Here is a 22787-nt window from a genome sequence, read left to right on the forward strand (position 1 = left end):
TCCTAATAATTGGTTACCAGGGTACTTGATCAAAGGGAAATTGTGTTAAAAATCTGAACCTGAACTGCTTTGGTGGAAGTTCACACATGCCAACCCCAAAAAGAGGTGTAAGCATAATTTGTTACTAATATAAGTGGCAGAAGTGTAATCTGAGCATGAAAAGAGCAATCTATATATTACATGCCATAATTACAGAAAAGTGCATGGAAAACATATATATTTATTTCATTTATTGTACATTTATTTTTGGTACTTACCTGGATCTGCTAAAGCCATGTCTATTAGTATTTAATACAAGAGTATAGACACAAAGAAATGGATAAACTAACATAACACTCACTTTAACTAGCCTACATATCGACATTATCTTTTGTGAATAGTCATAAAGTTCACAAATAATGACTGTTGTAGTATCCTTGACTTGCCATGGATCATCCCTTAGCGACGGTCCAGTGCACCATGTTTTTAAGTTAACAAAATCCTTCTCATCTAACATTTTTCAGTCATATAATGTCCAACAGTCACATCGATACAGTCCATTTGTTAAAATTATATCTGGCACCATTTATTTTCAATTTAGACTGGTCTGCTACATATGTAGTATCAAAACAGAATGAATCTATGACAGGTGGTTTCACATTCAAGAATCATGTTTTCTTAGAACTGTTTCAAGTAAAATTAATGTAAAAATTACCACATTTACACAAATGGTCAATTTTTATTAGAATTTTTTCAGTGTTATTAAGTAACAAAGATTTCCCTTATATTTAAATATTTCAGTGAAAAATTTCATTCTGTATGGTTGTCCATTTCATTCATTTTTTCCTAACACGGTTTAAGAAGTGCATGTTTTTGTAACCAAGTTTTCATGTTGCCTTTGCCATAACAAGAATATCTAGTTTTCCCGCTAATGAAAAGAGTCTAGTAAACAAACATGTGAACAGTGGCCCTGACTTGAACAGCGAATACTTGCTACAGGGCCACAGACTTGAGGCAAAAATGGCATTTGTTAAACCGGACATTTATATTGTCCTTTCTTTTACCTGAATTGTAGTACTTATTTAAATTTTATTTTGTCAAATATTTCTTAATCAGTACTTGCTGTCGCTGTTGTACTGACCTAGTTAATGTCATCAGGATCTCAAACCAAGCGTATTTAAGTTGCAAGAAAAATGGTGCGTGAACCATGAACAGGCACAAAGTTAAGACAGTCTAGCTTTAAATATCAGTGTTGATTCTTAAATAGGTCATGCAAGAAATCGAGATAAATGTCACTCCTTGTATTAGTATATAGTACATGTATGACAAGTGAATTGTAAGTAGCCAGACGAGCCCCTATGATGATGAATAAATGTGTACACGATGAGCCTCAAACTGTAATCATTGTTCGGTGTCTCGATCTGAACTTGGAATACTTTTTTTTAAACAGGTACCCAGTTGTTCATTTTATTACCCCTGGTTATTAACGGGTGAGTACCCGTGTACCCATTGGTATCTTTAGTCAAGATGCCACCTCCACCCCTACCCCCACCCCACCCTTAAGAAGATACCAAACAGTGCACTGGTGCCAATTGTGATTTCAGATCCAATTTATACCACAAAAGATGATTCTAATCAAGTATTGGAATCATGAATGAAAGCTTTATCATCAAGGATGTCAACGAATAGATGAAAACAAAACTTGACAGCCCACAGGGTATTAATTCCTACTCCCACCCATTAATGGATTTTGAAATATTCAAGTTAGATATGCAGGATTACTTTTTAACTTTGCTAGCCAGCCTGACCCACAAGTCATACATCTTCCTTCTTATGCCATCCAGCTACCAACCAGCTAATCTAGTCATCTGGACAGTCAGTGTATGGTTTTAGTGGTCATGCATCTGTCATCTCAAAATGACAAGCTGGCCAGCCGACCGCATCTGTCAGCAATTTCTGCAGCAGTGATATCCTATGCATACTGCACAGCTGGTCAGTCTGTCAGACCAACTATACCCATGATTCATTGAGAACCAGCCTATAAGTTGGAGCCGTTTGATCCAGCCCTACAAGTCACACTGGATTGGCATTACATAGCCAAACTACATCCTATGCTGAGCATGATTCAAATATGACAGGGAGAATTTTATTTATGCTGGGGATACCATGTGATGTGATCACTGTCACATGGGAGGTTATATCCATGGATTTTGAGTGATCAGGAGGAGGACAGTTTCCATCTTGCCATAGACAAAAAGGGTGAGAGGGACAAGTCTGAAAATTGATTCAACCATGGAATGATACAATTTAGTTTTAACACAGCAATCAAAGAAATTTGCATCCATCATAGTGCCCTTATCCATTTGCAATCAGTCCTACTTGCTGTGTCAAGGCCTCCGTAAAAAGGTAGCATTAAGTGGGACAGGGAACACTTAACACTGGCAAATATTATTGACCTGGAGTAATGGTTTTCAGCTCAGGGATGAGGATCTCTGGAAAGAAAATGCATCTTTGCAGAAATTTCTCAGTGAATGAAACTGTCTTGTAGTTGAAAATGGCATTCTCTACAGAACCACTTCTCTTGATGGTCAGTCAGTCATGTGATCCCAGAGTCAAACTTAAGCCTAGCCTTAATAGGTGTCCACAACAATATGGGCAATTTCTTTAGCTAGGCAAAGGTTTTATTGACTTTTATAGAGCATGTGAATCAAATAGTATATATGCAGAAAGACCTGGTTAGGGCAGTGGCTGAATCAACCCTACTTCATAGTAGTTTCATAAAAAATTGTCGTTTTTGTCTACTTAAAATTGAAATCTCCTTGCCAAAACCTGCTACAAATGCAGTAACCTATCTCATTTTCAGTTACTCCTTGTCTCATATCTCAAGAATTCACTCTGTATTGTTTTATTCTGTACTGTTCCAGTCCATTAATAAACCCCATGACCAGCAGCGAGTATTGTAGTTCATCAGTTCTCCCTAAATATAACACGAGCTCACTCAAAGATCATCTGTCATTCAGAATCTTGCCACTGCTGTAAAATATTGCAGAACCTGATGTCTCTTCATTATGTCTTCTCTGATTGGTCAGGCACATTTAGTCATCTTCCTCCTTACTTGAATTGGCATCTCTAACGATCTTTTGTCTAGCAAGAAAGGAAAGAATTGACTATGTTTGGAATTAAATAGGCCATATTGCCAAGGTAATCAATAGGGATGCTCACCACATGATAAAGGACACCCTAATGTTCTCTTGTAGCATGGATTTCAATAGATGGGATGTATTGCTGCAGTCTTCTATCAAACCACATCATTCAGCAGCTCTGCACTCACTCACTTTAAGTTATGCCATTCTGTCTTGTAAAAAAATTTTTAGTTGAGAAAGCATGCAGCGCATGAGTTGTCTCTTAAGTTATATGTTCATTCTCTGCACAACCCCATAATGGAATACATCAGAAGTGATGATCATTTCCGGAAAGATCACAGAGGTCATTCTCAAGTATGGAAACATTTTCATGACCAAGCAAGTTATAGGTAGCCATAGGCAACCAACATCCAGTCAGGCACAGAGAGGGAGAGAAAACAAAGTTTCTTCTTCCCTAGGCCTCCTACCAACCATCAGTGACTTACCATTCCTACCACAAACGGGCAACCCACCAGTTGGTATCGGACTCCTTTTTTTCAACAGGCTTGCATCAACCTATTCCTGGAAAAGGATTGATTGATGTAAGTCATGTGTTTCCAGATCTCATGCATCCATTTTTATTGTCCCTCATCATGATGGGGGCTCTATGAAGACATGTTTTACAGCAGGAAATTGAACCTTTGCCTGTAAAGCAAGTGAAGGAGGTGGTCTGAAAATTGCTAAATCTTTTTATGCCTTTAAAGCAGGTCATGTAGGTGGTCTTGTAAAGCATGTGTTGGAAGTGGTCTGAAAACTGCAAAAGTGTTCAAGGCCAAGCAAGTTATAGGTGGCCTAATGCACACAACTTCCTCATGCAGGCAGGAGGGGAATATAGATAACAAGGTTTCTCATTCCCAGCCTTCCCACCAACCATTAATGACTTACCAGACATGTTTTTTGCCAGACTTGCGTCTAGCTATTCCTGTAAAATGATTGGTTGATCCAAGTCCTGTCGGAAGGTCTCCAGATCTCATTCAGCCAGCCCCCACCACTTTCATTGTCTCCCATCATGATGGAGATTCTAAGTGATCCAATTAAAAGCAGATGTTTTACAGAAGGAAATATAAATTTTGCTTGTGAAGCAGGTGATGGAGGTGGTCTGAAAACTGCATTTCCCAGATTTCTATTCCAGAATCTTTCTGATTATGAAATCCAATGGCAAATTGAGACATGTGATTGACTTTAGCAGGCTCAGTTAACATTGCCCTAACACTCAAGATGGAGATGGCAAAGTAAGTTTGTCATACTGTGCAGCACGCCAAGTAAATATGCAGTCACTCCCAACCTGTCAGACACTTGCACATGCTAATTCACATGGCACCACATAAATACCTTTGCTTTGCATACTGAAGAGTGGTATACAAATTCCGTGCCCTTTCATTTGGCTTCATTCTCAACCTTTGGGCCTCCACCAAGATATTAGACTGCATCATTTCCCTGTTCAAGATATCCTCTACAGTGTCAGCAACATACATTTGGTAAGTTTGGTTTTGGCTCATGACATAAACATCCTTTCCCTCATTTGTACATTAGGGTGGATAGTAAGTGTAGAGAAGTCAGACCTTGTCTCTTCTCAACCTAAGTATGGAATATTGAACTCATTTCAACTTAGTGCTTATCCTTTTCAAGCACGCCAACTTTGCTGATCATGTGGCATCCACCAAGATAATTTTTTAAGCAAGTTTTTAAACTCCATGGCCTATTCAGTGCAATGGCAGACCTGTTATACCTTGGTCACCTTTACATGCACCCTCTTCAGACAGCCCTTCTCAATTTGTTTTGATCACCATATTGTGATCTGGACCAAGGTCAAACACTGCCTGCTTCAGATGCAAGATGGGGAGTGGCTGTTGCTGGGAATACCCTTAGAAACCCCGTAACCTGAAATCACAATTAGTTTGTGTGCCAGTTTGTTGTGTTGGGGAGCACTCGTGGTACCAGCAGGGTTCCCACGCTACCGGGAAATTGGGAAAAAGTTGGGAGAATTGATAATTTTTTTCTCAAGCGTGAAAAGTGGTTGAATTTCGCAAATATTGATGAAAGTCAGGAAAACCCCATGAATTTTCCCTCTCCACTTGATGCCCGAAACAATCACGTAATTGAGTCTCGTAACTAAACTGATCATGAGTTAAATTGATCAAGTTCTAATGAATATTCAGAGGGTGCAGTATGAATCATTTGGGTGCATGCAATAAACATATTTGCCAAGTCAATCCAAATGCTCAGTGGATTGCTCGATATCTGTATCTCTCATTACATAGAAGGTATGAAAACCAGTCTAGCATCACAAGAGGCCCCCATGATCGTGGCAAAGCGTAGCCGCTTACATTATGGCCGAGCAAACTTAAATGTTGTTAGATCGAGTGATACATGCATGAAATCAGTTGGAAAATAATTACCTATTTTCTCAGAAATAATGAGTATTAAAATCGTTACGTCTTTAATCTGTTGAAGACAAGATAAAACCACGGCGTTGATGAAATGTTACCTGGCACTCATGATTTGCATTGTCAGTCTCATGAATACACAAATCTAACAACCAACATTTTCAAATGTTGTAGACACAAAAACAATTTAAATGAAAGTCATATGCTGGTTGTAATAAAAATACAAAAACGAAAAAAACCACAAAATTTTCCATATATATATACATGTATATATGTATATTCCAAGAACAGCTTCTGGAGTTTTGTATCACATGACTACCACGTTGACCTGTGCTCTCTGCTTGATGAATCAGACTGGCCAGATTGCTGGTTTTTACAAAAGTATCTGACTTTCATTTAAACTAATTGAATTTCTGTACAACAACATTAAAAAAGAGCTTGTTGTTGATATCACGTGACTATTAGACTTTCGATGTTGTTGTTTGAGATTTGTGAAGTCATGTGACTAGTTGTTGTTGTTGTTGTGGGGTTTAATGCCATTTTTCAACACACGATAGGCTATACATGGCTGCCAGTATTAATGGTGGAGGAAGGTCCCGGGAAAACCCCGGAAAGAACCACTGACCTATGAGAAGCTACTGGCAAGCTCGTGTGACTAGTAATGCAAATGGCGAGTACAGGGTTAGGTTTTATCTATGCTGTATTTTTGCATAGTCTGTCAGCAGATTAAAGACATAACTTTTATAATACTTGCCATTTCTGAAAAAATAAAACATTTTCCAATGTATTTCATGCAGGTATGAGTCTATATAACATAAGTTTAAATTTTCTAGGCCCACTGGTAAGTGACTGACTACCGTATGTCACTACCGCACGGTGGTGGCAAATTCCAAATTTTCAATTGCAGTTGCAATGACCCCACACCCCAACCTAAATGTTCAACTATGAAGAATGGGGTGGGAATATTCGGAGGAAACTCAGATTAGAAAACAGACTGCTATTCGTTTTAACCCAAATTTGTAGTCCAAATTGTTGAATCTCAAAGCTGAAACGAGAAATTGTCGTTCCTCTGGCATTTCTGTGCACATAAGGTTTCTGTCTCCAATATTTAAGCAAAACGCATACCGAATTCGACCGATTGACAAAAATATAATACAGCAATGCTTACTATTTGAAAGGATCAGTTGTCACCAAAATATTTTGTTCAAAATAATATTAATTTTGGACACGGGACATCACCCCCGTGTTTTCCTGACTCATGATATGTCAGCCTATTCTGCACACAGCGTTGAAAAGATATAATATTTATTAATCGGGCAATATAAATGAAATGCATTACTTTGGACTCTGTCAGCATTTCAGTCGAGTAATTAGGTCAGATTTATAGCTAGTTTTACAAAATTGAATGTAATAATGCCAATAAATGGCAAGATATATTAAGCAAACAAAACCGATCTTGTAAAAAGTTAGTAACGTTCAACATTTTATAATTTAAAAAATCTATTATGTGGAAGAGAAACAATAATGAATAGGATATAACGTGTTGACAACGTCTTGCTGATGGAGAAAAGTTACTTAAGAATTTAGAAACAGACTATTTCTTGAGAATTTATATTCTAGCAGCAAGTTGACTCGTTGGGTAGCAGACGATTTTGTACGTATGGGACAACTTCTTGTAAAAATGGAAACTTGGATTAAAATGCAGTATAGTTTCAAAGTATACATTTCCATTTTTTATATAATGTATTTATTTGTGTGATTCTAAAAGATACATAGTAAATCAGATTTTCTGGGTTGCTGGTTCAAGAAGGTCATGGAATGGGTCTTCATGTTGACATTTAGAGATCACATTTTCATATGCATTTCGAGTCGAAATGCCAGATATTTTTGTGCACTTTATGAATATCACTTTTCTTAATTAAATTGCGATCATTCTTTCTTGATGCAAAATGGATTTTTGACCCAAAAGAACACATGATCCAATGTTTACAGAAATGATGTATCGTTGCGCAGAATTACCCAACACGCAGAATTGGCCGACATGGTGGTATATATTAAAAAACGATATGAGCCCCTGTATCAATACATGTTTGGGGACTGGTTTAACGAATTACAAGAAGACAAGTTGAATTTACAGAAAGTTCAGTCCTTGTTTGAAAAATCTTGTTTGTAATTTTATTGGCACAGATAAATTCAGCGATAAACTCTTTTCAATACAGGACAAGATTCTAATTATTTGCATTTATTGTTCTTTTTATATACTCTAACAGAAAAGAAAATGTTACTTTCTATTATATATATATAGTGCTATAAAATTCTATAGCATTAAAGGTTTGAAAGGAAACAAAACATACTTTATGTTCATTATGTTGTTCCCACTTAGCAACATAATGCAGCAAAATAAAGTTACAATTTTTATTCTGTACATTGAGGGGCCCTGAGTATCCGAGTGGTCTAAAGCGCTTTCTGTCACGGATCACTGCCATCTCACCTCTGTCTGTGTGGGTTCGAGTCTCGGATTCGGCCAATGTGGGTATTTGAGAAAGCTTGCCAGTAGCTTCTCGTGGGTCGGTGGTTTTTTCTGGGGTTTTCCCGGGTTCTTCCTCCACTATTAATACTGGCCACCATATATAGCCTATCGTGTGCTGAAAAAATGGCGTTAAACTCTTCAACAATAACAACAACTATTCATTGAAATGACTTTATATGCCAATTTATAGAAATATAATCAAACTTGTTTCGTGTGATACATTTTTTGGTTTTGTACATGATCATCTTTTCTGACTTTGATGTTTTTTGAGAGCCTTGATATTTTATAATCTAAAATGTTCTTTAATTCCAATCAGTAATGGTCATATGTGAACCTTGAAAAAAGTAATTTCATCCTGGAAAACCCCAGGAAATGACCTGGAAATTTATCTTTAGAAAAGCATGGGAACCATGTACCAGACTTTGTCATGCTCAGTGGCAATCTGATGCTGCAAGGGAAGGCTTTTCACATCAGTCTCCAGAAAATGAAGGCCATTATTAATGCCTCTAACATTTGGGTTGAATGTATTCAAAGAAAGAGGGTCCCGATCATGTTGAGCATATTGGTCATGGTGATATTCCTCTTCATACAAGAGGGTTTAGATCCAAACTACACGCAGTTCAGCTCCAATCACTCAGTCATTCTAATTATGCAACCTGGTTTTGTTTCCAAGAATATATTTCAGTCACTTGGTAATGAAAAAATAACCATTCACTATCTTTATCTCCTTATTTCATCCGTTGAGAGAAGCAAAGCTGCAGAAACATGCCCTCATATGCTGTTTCAGGTGCACTGAAAATATCCACAGCAGATGTTATGTTGTTGTTGTTGTTGTGGGGTTTAACACCATTTTTCAGCACACGATAGGCTATACATGGCGGCCGGTATTAATGGTGGAGGAAGAACTCGGGGAAAACCCCAGAAAGAACCACCGAGACTTGAACCCACACAGATAGAGGTGAGATGGCAGTGATCTGTAACGGAGAGCACTTTTGACCACTCGGCCACTCGGGGCCCCCCACAGCAGATGTTAAATGCTATACCTAAAGCATGAAAGCAAGATATAACCCCACGAGCTTGGCTAAAAGGAGTTATTAAATCAGTGTACTCTCAACTTTCTTAGGATAAGTGACAAATAGTGAAGATTCCAGTTCAGGAAATAAGACCATTTCCACAAGCCTGGCCAGAAAACATAATGTTTTAATTCAAAACATAGTGGAGTCAGTAGCTAGTGTCCACAGTCTACATTCTCCAGCTTTTATCTGTGTGAGACAGCCTCATTTAGGATAGAGCTAAATCTTGGCAGGTCACTAAAGTGTGCCCAGACAGTTACCATTCACCTTGGCATGACAACAACCAGGTATAGGATCCCACTTGAATTCTCCCATGTGGTAGAGCAATCATCATGTTCCCAGAGGGTGGATGTTCCTCTTCTCTTACCTGTTCTCCAAATCTCACTGTGCTTCAATATTGTATTTGAAAGAGAAAGCAATTTTTTTTTAGTAAATTATGTTTCTCCGACATCACTTCCAATCACGTTACTCAAATTCCCTCCCACTTTTCCATGCATTGTGAGCATCATGTTAAAGTTTCACTAAAGCTTAAACTGATTATATTCGGGATACTGGTGGCCACAATGTGGGAACAAAGGAAGTTAACTTTGATCTATATGATAAGTAGACAGAATGACATTTTTTTCATCTTTCATGGAGGTCTGGATTCAGAGGTAGCAGAGAGTGATCCATAATGTTAATATAATTGGGTAAGTATTATTGGCAACAAATAATTTACTTAGAAATTTGCACTCAAATAATAAATGCTGTTCCATATTTAGCTCCATGGGTCTTTTGCCCATGAAAACGCAAGTCTAAGCATGTAAAGAAACATCATTATCATCAGATGTCAGTGCTGCTGTTGTCTGTGCAATCCTGGAGAGTACTTCAGGCTTCGATCATTCATCTGTTACAATTGCCCCCAAACACTTGAAGCTGTGGACTGTTTCTAGCTTTGTACCTTGGACCCTGATGTCAGTGCTGATGCCCTTGATGTTGTTGGTGAACCTTATATTCCTTCTCTGCATTAATTTCCATGACATAGGCTGCATAGGTTTTGTCAAGGCTCTCTACTAAGCTAGCTAATTCTTGCTCATTTCCTGCTAGTCCATCAATGTCATCAGCAAAATGTAAGTTGGTGATTGTTCTGCCTCCGATGCTGACTGTCCCTGTATGCTTATCAACTGCATCTGCCATGATTCTCTCCAGAAAGATGTTGAATAGTGTGGGAGAGAGCAGACAGACTTGTCTGACTCCGACTTTTGTTCTGAACCAGTCCCCTATGCTGCCAGTTCAGTATACTTCAACGGCAGCATAGGGAAATGGGGTTCAGAAAGAAACATAACTCAAATTAAATTCTAAAATGAAATGTTTATACTGAGATTGGTTAACTCCCTTGGCATTGTTTTCCAGCTGGAATGCAGACTCATTTCATTACAAAATGCTCATGAAAGGTCATTGTTTCTAACATTTTCTTTCAAAATTTTATAATTCCAATTTTTATAAATTGACTGCGTTTTCTGCGTCTTGATTGGATGTAAATGGTAATGTGATACTGATCTGGAATTTTTTACACATCAATAAATTCTGCAGACTACTTTTGGTTACCTGTTTCCAGATTATTTGATGTGAAGTTTATCTATATCAACACCTTACACCCTCATAATAACAACAAGAAGATCCCACCCACCAACATTTGTGATTTCCAATAAAACATGACAAGCTACAGATTAAAATTGACCATTACAAGTTAAAACAATGTAATTGCACAGACCTTCCTGCACTCAAACACTCACCCATTTTGCCGAAGAAAGCATATGGCAGGCTTTAGAATCCAATCTTCTGAAATTATTGCATTTCACCGCAACGTGTTACAGCAATGGTTATTAAAGGTCAAGGTCATATGTCAACCAAAGGATGACACTAAAAATGGACACAATTTTGCTTTTGAAAGATCGAAATGCATAGAAAGTAACAATGACGTTGCTATAACAATACGTGCCATATGCAAGCATAATGTTCGGGAAAAAAAGAGAAATATTCCTGGTTTAACTGCAACAACCCATTTTTTATATATTAAAATAATGATCATAACAATATATCACTGGCATGACCCGCTATGATATTCTACCCCGTATCACTGTATAAAGACTCAATGAATCTTGGCTAGCGAAGATAGGGTTATGTATTCTATTGCAGTTAAGAGGCTAATGAAAGAAAACATCCAAGTACATAAAAGTGAATGTTTTGTTGATTAAATCTGCTGATCTGATGTTAGAAAGTAAGTAAATTGGGATTAAAAGGATTAAATGATCATGGTTGGATATATATCGATGTGTAAATTTCATCTAATCACTCATAAAGTTTACATAAAGTCCTTTAGACTTTATTTACTTTAAGGGTGATTAGGTAAAATTTACACATCAATAAATACCCAACCATGATCATTTAATCCTATAGTAATGATTTTTTTGGTAATAATTCTCAACTAAGGGAAGAAAAAAAACAAGAAAAGATTTAAATTTATAAAAATAAGATTACATGATTTTGGAAGAATATTTAAGATCCAGGCCTGGAAGTTATAACCCTCCTGAGTTTGAGTCTGAGCACCAGATTTTGTTTAGACCAATCACAAATTACATTACATTTGAAAGGTTGTTTCTGATTGATGGAAACTCAATCTCAAATACAAGCATTTTTATGATCTCCCAGCATTGATTAGTGTTCTTGAAAGTTTTTAAACAAGCTCAGTCCCATAGATTTAAGTAGCTGACTTCAATTAGAATAAAGTCAGGATCATAGTGCTTTCTAAACTTGAATCCCTCAAAATATCATATATGAATTTGGGCTTTTAATTTGAGGCTGAGTTTCTTCCTCCGAAAGGTTTGAGAATATAGGTCCAGATTTGCTGTTGGATAATAAACTGTCAGATAAGGACATATGCTGTTTGATTGGATAGTTAGCAGGGACAAAATTCTAACAAATTCTAATCGGCCATCACCTAAAGTAGCAGCAGGCCTCCATTGTTAAACGTGACTCAACACAATGGGAAAAATACATTCAAGATGTAGCCTTTTATTTGGTCAGATTTTTTTTTTTAAAGTAAGATTTTTAGTTGAATCAAGTTGTATATCCAAGGATCAATATCTCAGTCATTTGCAGAAAATATGAGAGAATACAATAATGATCAAAGATTGTTAGTTAAGGGTTCACTATAGGCTCTGCTGTTGTAACCCTAATCAAGGCGGATTATACATTTTCCATGTGTTCCTGTCAAATCAAAATTGATACCAAGTTTTTATGTTTCATACCATTACTTGGATTCTGTAAAGGTTCTTATTTCTTTCTCAATGACACTGTGCCCCAATATTCATAAGACTTGAAACTAGAATTAAGACTCACAATAAAATTGGAAGCACTAATTATTTTACTTCACATGATGTGAAGGAACATAGGAACATTACTAATTGATTTTTTAGAACTGTATTTAATTTATTGCAGTTTCCTTTATAGCTCAGGAAGATAATGATTCAGAGTAAGTACAGATATATATTCCACAATATTTGTGATAACGACATTACTGCTTCTCTTGAAATAGGGATTTCATCTCCACCATAACAGACACACACACACACACACACGCATGCACACATGCACGCATGTACACACACACACTCTGAAGTTCATTGTTTCAAAAACTGCATTACATGATTTATTTACCAGCCACCCCTTCCCAGTATGTAATACCAGGTTGATATAGCTGTTACATTCTCAGACTGTCTGTAAACAAAATAATTTCCTGAGGATAATTTTTCAACTGTTCAAGGTATTTACATATGTTAATCAAATTGCACAGAGGTGTCATTTCATATTTAGAACTTTCCACATTCAATACTTTTAATGCTACCATGGAAACAAAGTGTAGCATAAGTATTATATAAATGACAGTGCTTGACCATTGAGTAATAGAATAAATAGTACCCAAAAAAATTCATAGTGCTGGACTATGGGTGTACTTTCTGATGGAGTTTTTACATACACTCAGGGAAGGAAAATGTTGTCTAGAACATGTCCAGATGTCAGAGTGGAGATAGCTAACAACCACAGACACAGGGACTCATTTATGTCAGTGAAAAAGGAAGTTATTGATAATGCTCACTCCTCTTTTACAAATGAACAGAGTGGCTTTAACACGTAACTTGTTTGGTTTGGAATCTGCCCCCTTGCTGATTCAGTACTAATAAAGTTTCTTTTTAATCCAGTTGACATGTTCTGTGGCTGATTACATATCTTACTGTAAAATGAGACATTTCAGAGTTGTTCCCGTACAATTTAAGTACTTTACAGATCATTAAAAAGCCACTTGTGCAAATTTTTGTTGTAGCTGTGCATTTGTTTGGCTCTAGTCTGGATGCCAATATATCCTGTGTGTCATGGAATGTATAAGCTACAGTTAGTTCTGATTGATGGATATTGTATTACCCTGGACTTGAACAAAGAATTACTACCAAGCAGAATGAATGCAACATTTTTCACTGTGCGACACACCAGAAATTCAGCCTTCAGAGTCTGTGCAGGTAGACAAGATATGAAGCAACAGGTAAACTTCACAAAAGTGGTTATTAAATGATAGTAAAGAAAGTACTTACGTCGTATATGGAGAACAAATCTGGAATGTCTTCTTCATGTTAATATATGTTTTCAGTGGCTGAGCATACTAACCGGATAAAATAATTAACACATTAACCTCTGGAGCTTTTTGTCATTTTCGCCTGAAAATTGAGTAGGAAACACATTTTGAAAGCTGTTTCTGAACAGACTTGAAAACACCAAATCCCCGGTCATCTTTCAATAAACATACTGCCTAGTTGTGTTAGAAACATCGTTTTTCATTGGCTATTTGACTCGCGCATGAGCAGAAGGGTAAAAGTTGGAGTTTTTTTTTTTGTGTTTTTTTTCTTCTAAACGGAGCCATTATTTTTGTATGGAGACAACTCTTTATTCCAAATGCCCATCATATCCTACATTTTGCAAAGGCTCATCTGTCTGTTTGCAGTTCATACCGGTTTGCCTTAGATGTGAGATCAAAAAGTCTAAAATCCAGACATAAAATCGGATTCCAACCACGGGTGAATTTTGGGTAGGAAAAAGTTGGGTCCAAAAAATGAGTTTTTTAAATCTGTATTTTGTAGTGCAACTAGATATTCCAGATTATTTGGTATCATTGTAGAGCTACATCTGTCTACCTTTCTATAATACCACCACTTTAGTGTATCATGCATGACCATGACACTACAGAGCTCAGCAGTAGGCTACTACCTCCTGCCCCATTAAGTCGTCGCTAGGGGTTAATGTGTTAACATGTAACCGGCAGTGGGGAGAGGGCAGAATTGGTTTTTGAACCATGTGAGTCAGTCACCTTGCGTTAATTTGTAGAAGACGAGTGGGTGTTGTCAGTAGTTTGTCTTGTTACAGATAAAATGAGAGTATATACCTACTATGGCTGTCTCAGATGTATTCTTAATTTAAAAAATTAAAAAGGCAAATGACAAATAAGTATTCATGACTGCTGAAGATTACAGAAACTTGTTTATGGTAAGTATTGTTTTATATAGATTTTTCACCTCTGCTATCAATATGTTAACGTTTATCGATATGGAAAAATTATTGTTTCTTTGATATGTTAATTGTTTCACCCCTTGTGATTAGACTTTTTTAATGGCTATTTATAATAAAATAAAATATTTAAAAATGTTTAAATCTGTATTCTTTGTACTATATTTTTTTTTACATCTAGTCCTGTACAGTATACTTGAACTATGTTGAGCTTTTTATTTGTTGCACTTTGTGTATATTCTCAGGCTTCAAAATTTTGATATTTTAATGAAGTGTCTTAAAAATTAAAATGAACTCTTCATGACAAAGAAAATTTAATGTAAAATTTAAATTATTCATTATATAAGGATCAGTTCAGAAGCTTTTGGTTTTGAGACTTGCATCTTTTACAGGGAACCATCCCCATTTGCAAGCAACACAGATAAAAAGGTAAAAGAATTAATAAGTTGTCCTCAGGACACTGGTTTGAAAGGGACTTAGTATTTTCAATGCTTAAATTATGTTTTATAAAAAAATTCTGAAAAGTATGAAGCAAACAATATCCAGAGAATTGATATTTAAAATTTACAACAATTCACTTCAGTGTACAACTTTAATATGGAAAGCTTGGACATTTTCTTGTAAATTTTATTTTGTTTTCATTAGCCATTTATCAGTAACATTTTCCATTCTTTGGAATTATCTGGAACTTACTTGATTACCAAAGACTTTTGGCCTTGAACATTACCACTAAAGATACATGTTTATTTGCTAATAATTGCAGTTCAGCAACCTAGTCATGCATGAACAGGTGAGATAATTTTATACAATTCCTGGAATCTAGTTTTTAGGTAATTGTATTCTCGCATCAGCTGTGAATTCATTGTCTTTCATTTGTACCATTTTGTTGTTATGCCAACAAATTTTTTTTTTTAATAGAACATCAGTTAGTGTGTATTATTCTGCCAGATAAGACATTTGTAACATTGAGATTATTGGGGGCCTTTGTGGTACACACCTTCCTCTATAACGTATGCCTGGCATTTATAACATTGAGATTATTTGGGGCCTTTAAGGTACACATCTTCCTTCATAACTCATGCCTGGCATTTATAACATTGAGATTATTTGGGGCCTTTAAGGTACACATCTTTCTTCATAACTCATGCCTGATGTTTATAACACTGAGATTATTTGGGGCCTTTAAGGTACACACCTTCCTCCATAACTCATGCCTGACGTTTATAACATTGAGATTATTTGGGGCCTTTAAGGTACACACCTTCCTCCATAACTCATGCCTGGCATTTATAACATTGAGATTATTTGGGGCCTTTAAGGTACACACCTTCCTCCATAACTCATGCCTGGCATTTATAACATTGAGATTATTTGGGGCCTTTAAGGTACACACCTTCCTCTATAACTCATACCTGGCATTTATAACATTGAGATTATTTGGGGCCTTTAAGGTACACATCCTTCTCCATAACTCATGCCTGACGTTTATAACATTGAGATTATTTGGAGCCTTTAAGGTACACACCTTCCTCTATACCTCATGCCTGGCATTTATAGCGTTGAGATTATTTGGGGCCTTTAAGGCACACATCTTTCTCCATAACTCATGCCTGGCATTTATAACACTGAGATTATTTGGGGCCTTTAAGGTACACACCTTCCTCTATAACTCATGCCTGGATAACTCCTGAAACTGTTTCTAATATGAGGGCAGGTGTAGATCACATTTTTCTTTGTAGAAATTGACTCTTATTTGTTAAATCTGAAGAAAATTGGAATCAAAATCGGAAAATGAAACCCTAATATATTGCTTGTTTTATCGTCAAAAGCAGCGGTCAGTGTCCAGAAACTTGATTCAAGTTAATTCAGTTTCAGCGTCATCATGTGCCGTCTTGTATTTAAATGTGAAAAATGTCAATCTACCAGCACATTATTTAACAGTGCCCCTATCCAATCCCCCCATCCAGATGTATAGCTTGGATGGCATCCTTTCATATTTCAGAGATCACTCTGTAACTGTCACCCTCACTTATAGTGAGTCTACATTTCTGCAAACTGTTGTGTGTGAGTTATCAAGGGAGAGGTGCACATAGTTTATGAGAACCACAAAATCATCAAAATTTTTACTGGATGCAGAAATGCTGATAGGGTGCACAATTGTGTGAATTGTGCACATTTTGTACCAGTATGCATACTTGGAGACTAGTGATGCACAATAACTCCAGCAAATTAGTTGTACATATGAAAATTTGCACTGCACAGTATTCAATTTTATTCATCTGTTCACCCTTAAAGTTCTTGTCACAACATAAGTCATGCTCATAGAAGTATAGTAATTCTTGTCGTAACAGGACTTTTTTCATAACTGTTTACACATCTGGGCTGCTTGTCACTGGTAGAGATATTGTAGCACTTGTCACAACTTGAATTTTTCATAACTGTTTTGACATCTGGGCTCTTTGGCTTGACATGATAGGTTGCTAAGCATAATTTGATTGGCACATTAGGCCCTGGAACAAGCATTCTGTCAGACTTTGAACATTGCATCAAGGAAGTTTTACAAACGCTCATTTATAATGCAGGCTACCTGGAAAACCCAAAATGGTTGATTGCTAGTGTGGTTCATCTTTAGATGATGATTTCAATTCGCTGATGATAGTGATGAAGGCAATTTATATTTCAAGTTGGAAGAATATCAAATTAATGGAGATGGGAAAATATTAATAGAGATACCAATGAGTGATTTTGAACCCCAAAATGATGTTTGATACAAGCCCGACTTGCTGAATGGACAGAAAAGACAGCATGCTAGTTGCCACTTCATTTCATTGGTATTTCAAAATTAAATGTAGAAATGGCAGACAAACAAGCCATATTAAAATACATGTAATATAAAAGTAGAGTGCAAATTTTTGTTTCTTTTCTCATCACAATTTAGCCCTTCAGGATCATGTGCTACAAAATCTTATCATAAGTAATAAGAAACATTTGATAAAAAAGAATCTAAACATGAAATTAAGAAGTAAAGATCTTTAGATACCTTGTCTGAACAAGTAGACTATAGCATTAATGGACTTGAAGTCATAAAACAGCATTATGGAACATCTGGCATAGTAGTCAGTAAAGTACTTATTCAAGAAAGTGAAACTTGGGTAGAGCTTATGTTAGTAAGAAAGCTTATTTTGGAGCAGAAGTATTGAAAAGACAATATCTTTGAGCTGTGGAAAATTTGATATAACCATAAAGAACATTTTTAAAACTTGTTCCAGCTGGCTAACCTAGTTGTGTATATGCCCCTTCACAGAGCAGATTCTGAAAGGTGGTTTTTGGCACATTACTGCATAGACATGGATATTACCAGTTCTATCCAGTTGTCAAAAGGCTTTTCTGTTTAGCTACATCTGTTAAGAATGTCATATGGTAACATCTACATGCAAATCAACATCAGAGGTTTATTTTAAAAAAATCATTCAAATAGGAATTTAAATTACACCATCTAGTTTTAACAAGAAATATAAAATTTGAGAACATTTGCATTTTCTTACATTTTTGTGAAGTAACAAGTTTGGAAAATGTCTGATGTTTTATTTTCATAAATATTTTGCTTGCTGGCTTTAGTTGTTTTGCTGTCTAAATTTCTGCAAGGTTAAGTTTTTATTATTATTTACTGAACTGCAGAATTGTGAAAATGAAATGGGCAGTTTTACTTTGCTGAAGTTTATCTTTCACCCATTGATGTGAGAATAAATCTAACGTGAGGAAATGTATGTTTTGTTGTGTTTTTTCAGTGCAGAGAATAAATACATTTTGCCTAATAAAATTGTGACATTTATGTATTATATGGCATGTTAAAATATATTTTTTGTATTTATCTCAAGGTCTTCTCAGGCTGTTCATTATCCAGACTCAAGCGATCATTCTCAAGTACATTTGCAAAGGAAGACATAACCACATCACCCAAACTTGACCAGAAAGTTGACAGGCAGACTCTCAAACGTATGTTTCTATAGAAAAAAATATTGATTTTTTTCTCACTCTTTGTGCTTTTAAATTATTATCTAAATATGAAATAGAGCAGGTCAATCCCAATCCTTTTTATATTTGATTTTATATGTTTTGTCATTGTTACACTACAATCTTTAATCCATTCTCATGTTATATTTTGTCCATTTCTCAAGCATAATTCTTTCTATTCTTCTTACTACCATTGACACTGAAACTTGGTAATAAACACTATTAAAAAAAAGAGCTTATTTTAAAATAAACTACAGTGTAGTAAAATGACACTGAACTACAGTGTAGTTTAGAAGTTATGAGCATCTAAAGATATTTCAGGGGAGACAATTTATCAGAAACTTTTTGATTTCCCAGAGTTTGGTGGCACAACAAATGAAGAAAACCTGTTAAGAAATTTTAATTTTCTTTAACAGTACTTTGGACACTTCTTTTCTTATCTTTTAAAAAAATACATTAAAATAAACATTCATCTTAAGACAAATACAAGTAAATTAATTTGAATAAATATTATTTATATTACTCATAAATGGAAGTTTAAATTTAATTTTTAAATAACAAATTTCCGAATCTGGAAAAATGAACAAGAAAAATCTCCAGTCTTATTTAGGACAACGGTGCTCATGATTTGTGAATCTTTCTAATTAAGAAATCCAACAAAATTACCATTCATTTGTATTACAGGATATCATTACTATATTTTAAAAACCAGTTATCCATTGTATGAGAATCATGAATATTACTGAGATTATCTCCCCTGAAATGTTTTAAACTTTAATATCTTTGGAAATTTACTGTAAGTAGACAAAGCATTAACTCACTTAAACTTTTCAGACCAATAATGTACTGGTTGAAATTTTGGTGATATTCGTTCCAACAGATTGCTTACAAAATGTTATAATGTTATAAAATGTAGTTGAACAAGATTCAAAATCATTGAGTGATAAACATTCATTACTTGCTGTTTGCATATGGGTTTTGCATAGTCAAGCTGTGGTGATGTTAATAAGTTTATGTTCACATTTAAATTGAGTTGTAATAATGATTTAGGCTTTCTTCAGTGGCAGTCTGTTAATTGAGAGATTGAGATTTGTGGGGTTTTTTGTTTTGTTTTAATGGCACTGTTAATACATTAGTGATTATATTATGCCAAGAAAACTGGAGCTAAGTGCCTTTCGCAAGGACACATTGAGTCAGCCAACTCAGGCTGGCCTTGGTGGGTATTGAACGTGAAACCCATGGTTTATGAATCTGATGCTCTCCTAAATGAGCTGTATTGGCTCCCCAGAGATATAGACTTTTGATTTTTACCTAGTTAAATAGAATTATTTAGATTCTTCTCTGTGTACCTTTTATAGATAAATACTCTGCAGGTAGATGCCAGAATCTGCCTTACAAAGAATTTCTTCAAATATGTTACCTAGTCTTAATACCTTAGGAGGACAACTCCTATGTAACAAAACCAACCCTTCCAGATGAAGGCTTTTAAGCTTAAAAGCTAATAGTTGCCCACCTTGGTAGTAGTTAGAGTTATCTCTCCTTCATACCGGTATTGGCTTAAAAAATTAAATCACCAGTTACTACTTCCACTCCTGCCAGGTAGCATGGCTCTCTACAGATAGAGAGGCTCACAAAATCCTTAGAGTTTGGAAGTTTTCTACTCCAAAACAAGTTAGAGGAGTTTCGTCTTCCAAGGGAACTATACTCTATCTATAAATTTCAGAATTTTCTGTTTTTCCTATCACCAACCACTCTGGTGGCCTTCTGGTTAGAGCTTTGGACTTGTATGCAGGAGGTCCCAGGTTCAAACCCTGGCCGAGTCATACCAGAGACTTATAAATATGGTACTAACAGCTGCCTCACTTGGCGCGCAGCATTAAGAGGTTAGAATTAGAACTGGTCAGCCTTGTGTCAGGATAATGTGACTGGGTGGGACATCATGCTATATGTCTGTGGTATGATGCTCCAGTGCTAGACATCACTATAAACTGCCACATTGCAGACATTGTAGCAATGTAGCTGGAAAATTGTTAAAGCTACATTTTTTTTAACAAATCCACTTCCAAATCCACCTCATAGGAAACTGTCATTGCCATTAGGAAGTGTGTGTATGTGATTTGGATTTTTAACATGATTTTAACAATTTTTCAGTCATTCAACTCAACACTTCTCTGACACACGTATGATCCATCCTTTTGGTGCATGAATATTTTTTAGCTTCCTCATGATGTGAAAAATTATCATTGGAAGCAACACATCTCCTGAAGCAGAAACTACAGGGACTAAAGTAAGATTTTTAAAAAAATATTCACCAGTCATACAAATTCCCACACTTTTAATCCCCTTCTTATCAACAGTCCATTCATAAATGAGATCAAAGTACAATGGAGTTTCATTTATGTTGATAATCATATTGTCTGTGAAATCAGCCTCACTCTTCTGGCCATCACAAATTCATAGAATGATTTTATTTTCTCCTCCAAAGCTTCTGGGAGATGCTGGATCATCAATGTCTATCCATAATGTACTAGATTGTGTTGCTTTAGAAACTGTTCCATTGCTTAAATTGTTTTCAAATTCCCATGAATACTGGTCAAAAGGAACCAAAGTTAGCTTGCGAGGTTGGCTTGCTTTATTAATAAATTTCCTTTGTATTTGATATCCTATTAGTATATTCAAACAATAAGTTTATTGCTTGCTGTCAGTTGTGTTTATTCACTACCTGGGACTTCTATTTCCTTGCCATCACATAATTGATACAAACAGTCATTGATGTTTGCAGGGTAAATAGTGTATGTTACAATAACTTGTTTTAATAATACTTTTTATAACCCATGCTAGCGAAAACAGCTATTTGCACTTAAAGTGAATGTATGTTCAAATAATGGTATTTATGTGTGAGATACTGTCATATAGTTAACTCAGATGTAATACAATCTTGGTTATTTTGCACCTTACACCATATCATGCATGAATGGCAGGTGCCTTCAAGCAGTCGGTTGATATTTCCCTCTCTCTTTCTCTCATTTGTGATTTTGTTGGATCAGTTTTCAGTCTGATATAGTATTCAAACTTTTGAGTACAACCAAATGAGTTGTTTCTCTATATTCATGTCAATGAACAATGTGTTGTATTTTGACATATGCGATACATGCTACAGTATGGATGTAGGTGCTGCATATATGGAGTTAGTGGATATATATTTTCTTTAATGTTCATGATGAAAAATAGAGAAGAATAAATTATAACATAACAAGGTTAGTTTCTTTCATTTTATTATCAAAATAAGCATTTTGTTCATCTATTGTATTGCTCTGTGTAGTGGGTGGGGGAACAAAGTCTACACAAATTTAATTTTTTCTTAAGTCTTGGGAGATATGACCTAGGTGAAAAAATGTTTCATCATAAGTTCTGGGACAGGAAAAAAAGTGTTTCGTGCCCCAATATGTATGGTAAACTACTATGTAAGTATCAATAATGAAGCTTCATTTCCTGTTTTAGGTGCCTTTGTTTGAGTGTAATATAGAAAACTTTTTTATATTACTGTACAGTAGTCCCCCTCTTATAATGCCACCCCTATTGCAGCAGGGAAGTGGCCTTATAATGAGGGTGGCCTTTCTAGAGGGGGATGACAAATGCGAATAGTAAATACATATGAAGAAAGTCACAAGTACATTTAGTTCTAAAACATTTAATATTTTCATTAAAAAGTCACATGCATGTTGTGAAATAAATGTAAAACAATCTGTTTCATCATTTTCAAAAGAATGTTATGAATAACCATTGATATAGTTTTAAAACTAAAACTATGTTACAGATCACATCATCTGTCACTTTGTTGGTAACAGTCTAAAAAACAAACCAGTCTCATCACAATTAAAAATATCCTTGCAGTCATATCCCCTGCATATATCGTTTAGTCTTTTGTTCCAATCTTTGACAACTTCATTATTAACATCAGCTGATTCTCCACTAAGGACAGAACATTTAATATTGTGTCGCACTTGAAATCTATGCAACCATCCAT

General features: G+C 35.7%; 1 protein-coding gene across 6 annotated transcripts in view; it reads left to right on the top strand.

Annotated features, from left to right (window-relative positions):
* Positions 1–22787, top strand: part of LOC149803278 (mismatch repair endonuclease PMS2-like) — a 163936-nt gene that overhangs the window by 61504 nt on the left and 79645 nt on the right. For 5 of the 6 annotated variants that reach the window (XM_089952949.1, XM_089952952.1, XM_089952951.1 and 2 more), the window contains 3 exons: positions 12632–12665; positions 15139–15175; positions 18625–18742. In XM_089952949.1, the coding sequence (XP_089809075.1) occupies positions 12632–12665; positions 15139–15175; positions 18625–18742 (189 nt within the window). The remainder of the gene's footprint in view (positions 1–12631; positions 12666–15138; positions 15176–18624; positions 18743–22787) is intronic. The other variant, XM_089952950.1, reaches the window with a different exon arrangement.

This window comes from Sinohyriopsis cumingii, chromosome 3 (genome assembly GCF_028554795.1).
Source record: "Sinohyriopsis cumingii isolate HCF-2022 chromosome 3, ASM2855479v2, whole genome shotgun sequence".
Taxonomy (NCBI): domain Eukaryota; kingdom Metazoa; phylum Mollusca; class Bivalvia; order Unionida; family Unionidae; genus Sinohyriopsis; species Sinohyriopsis cumingii.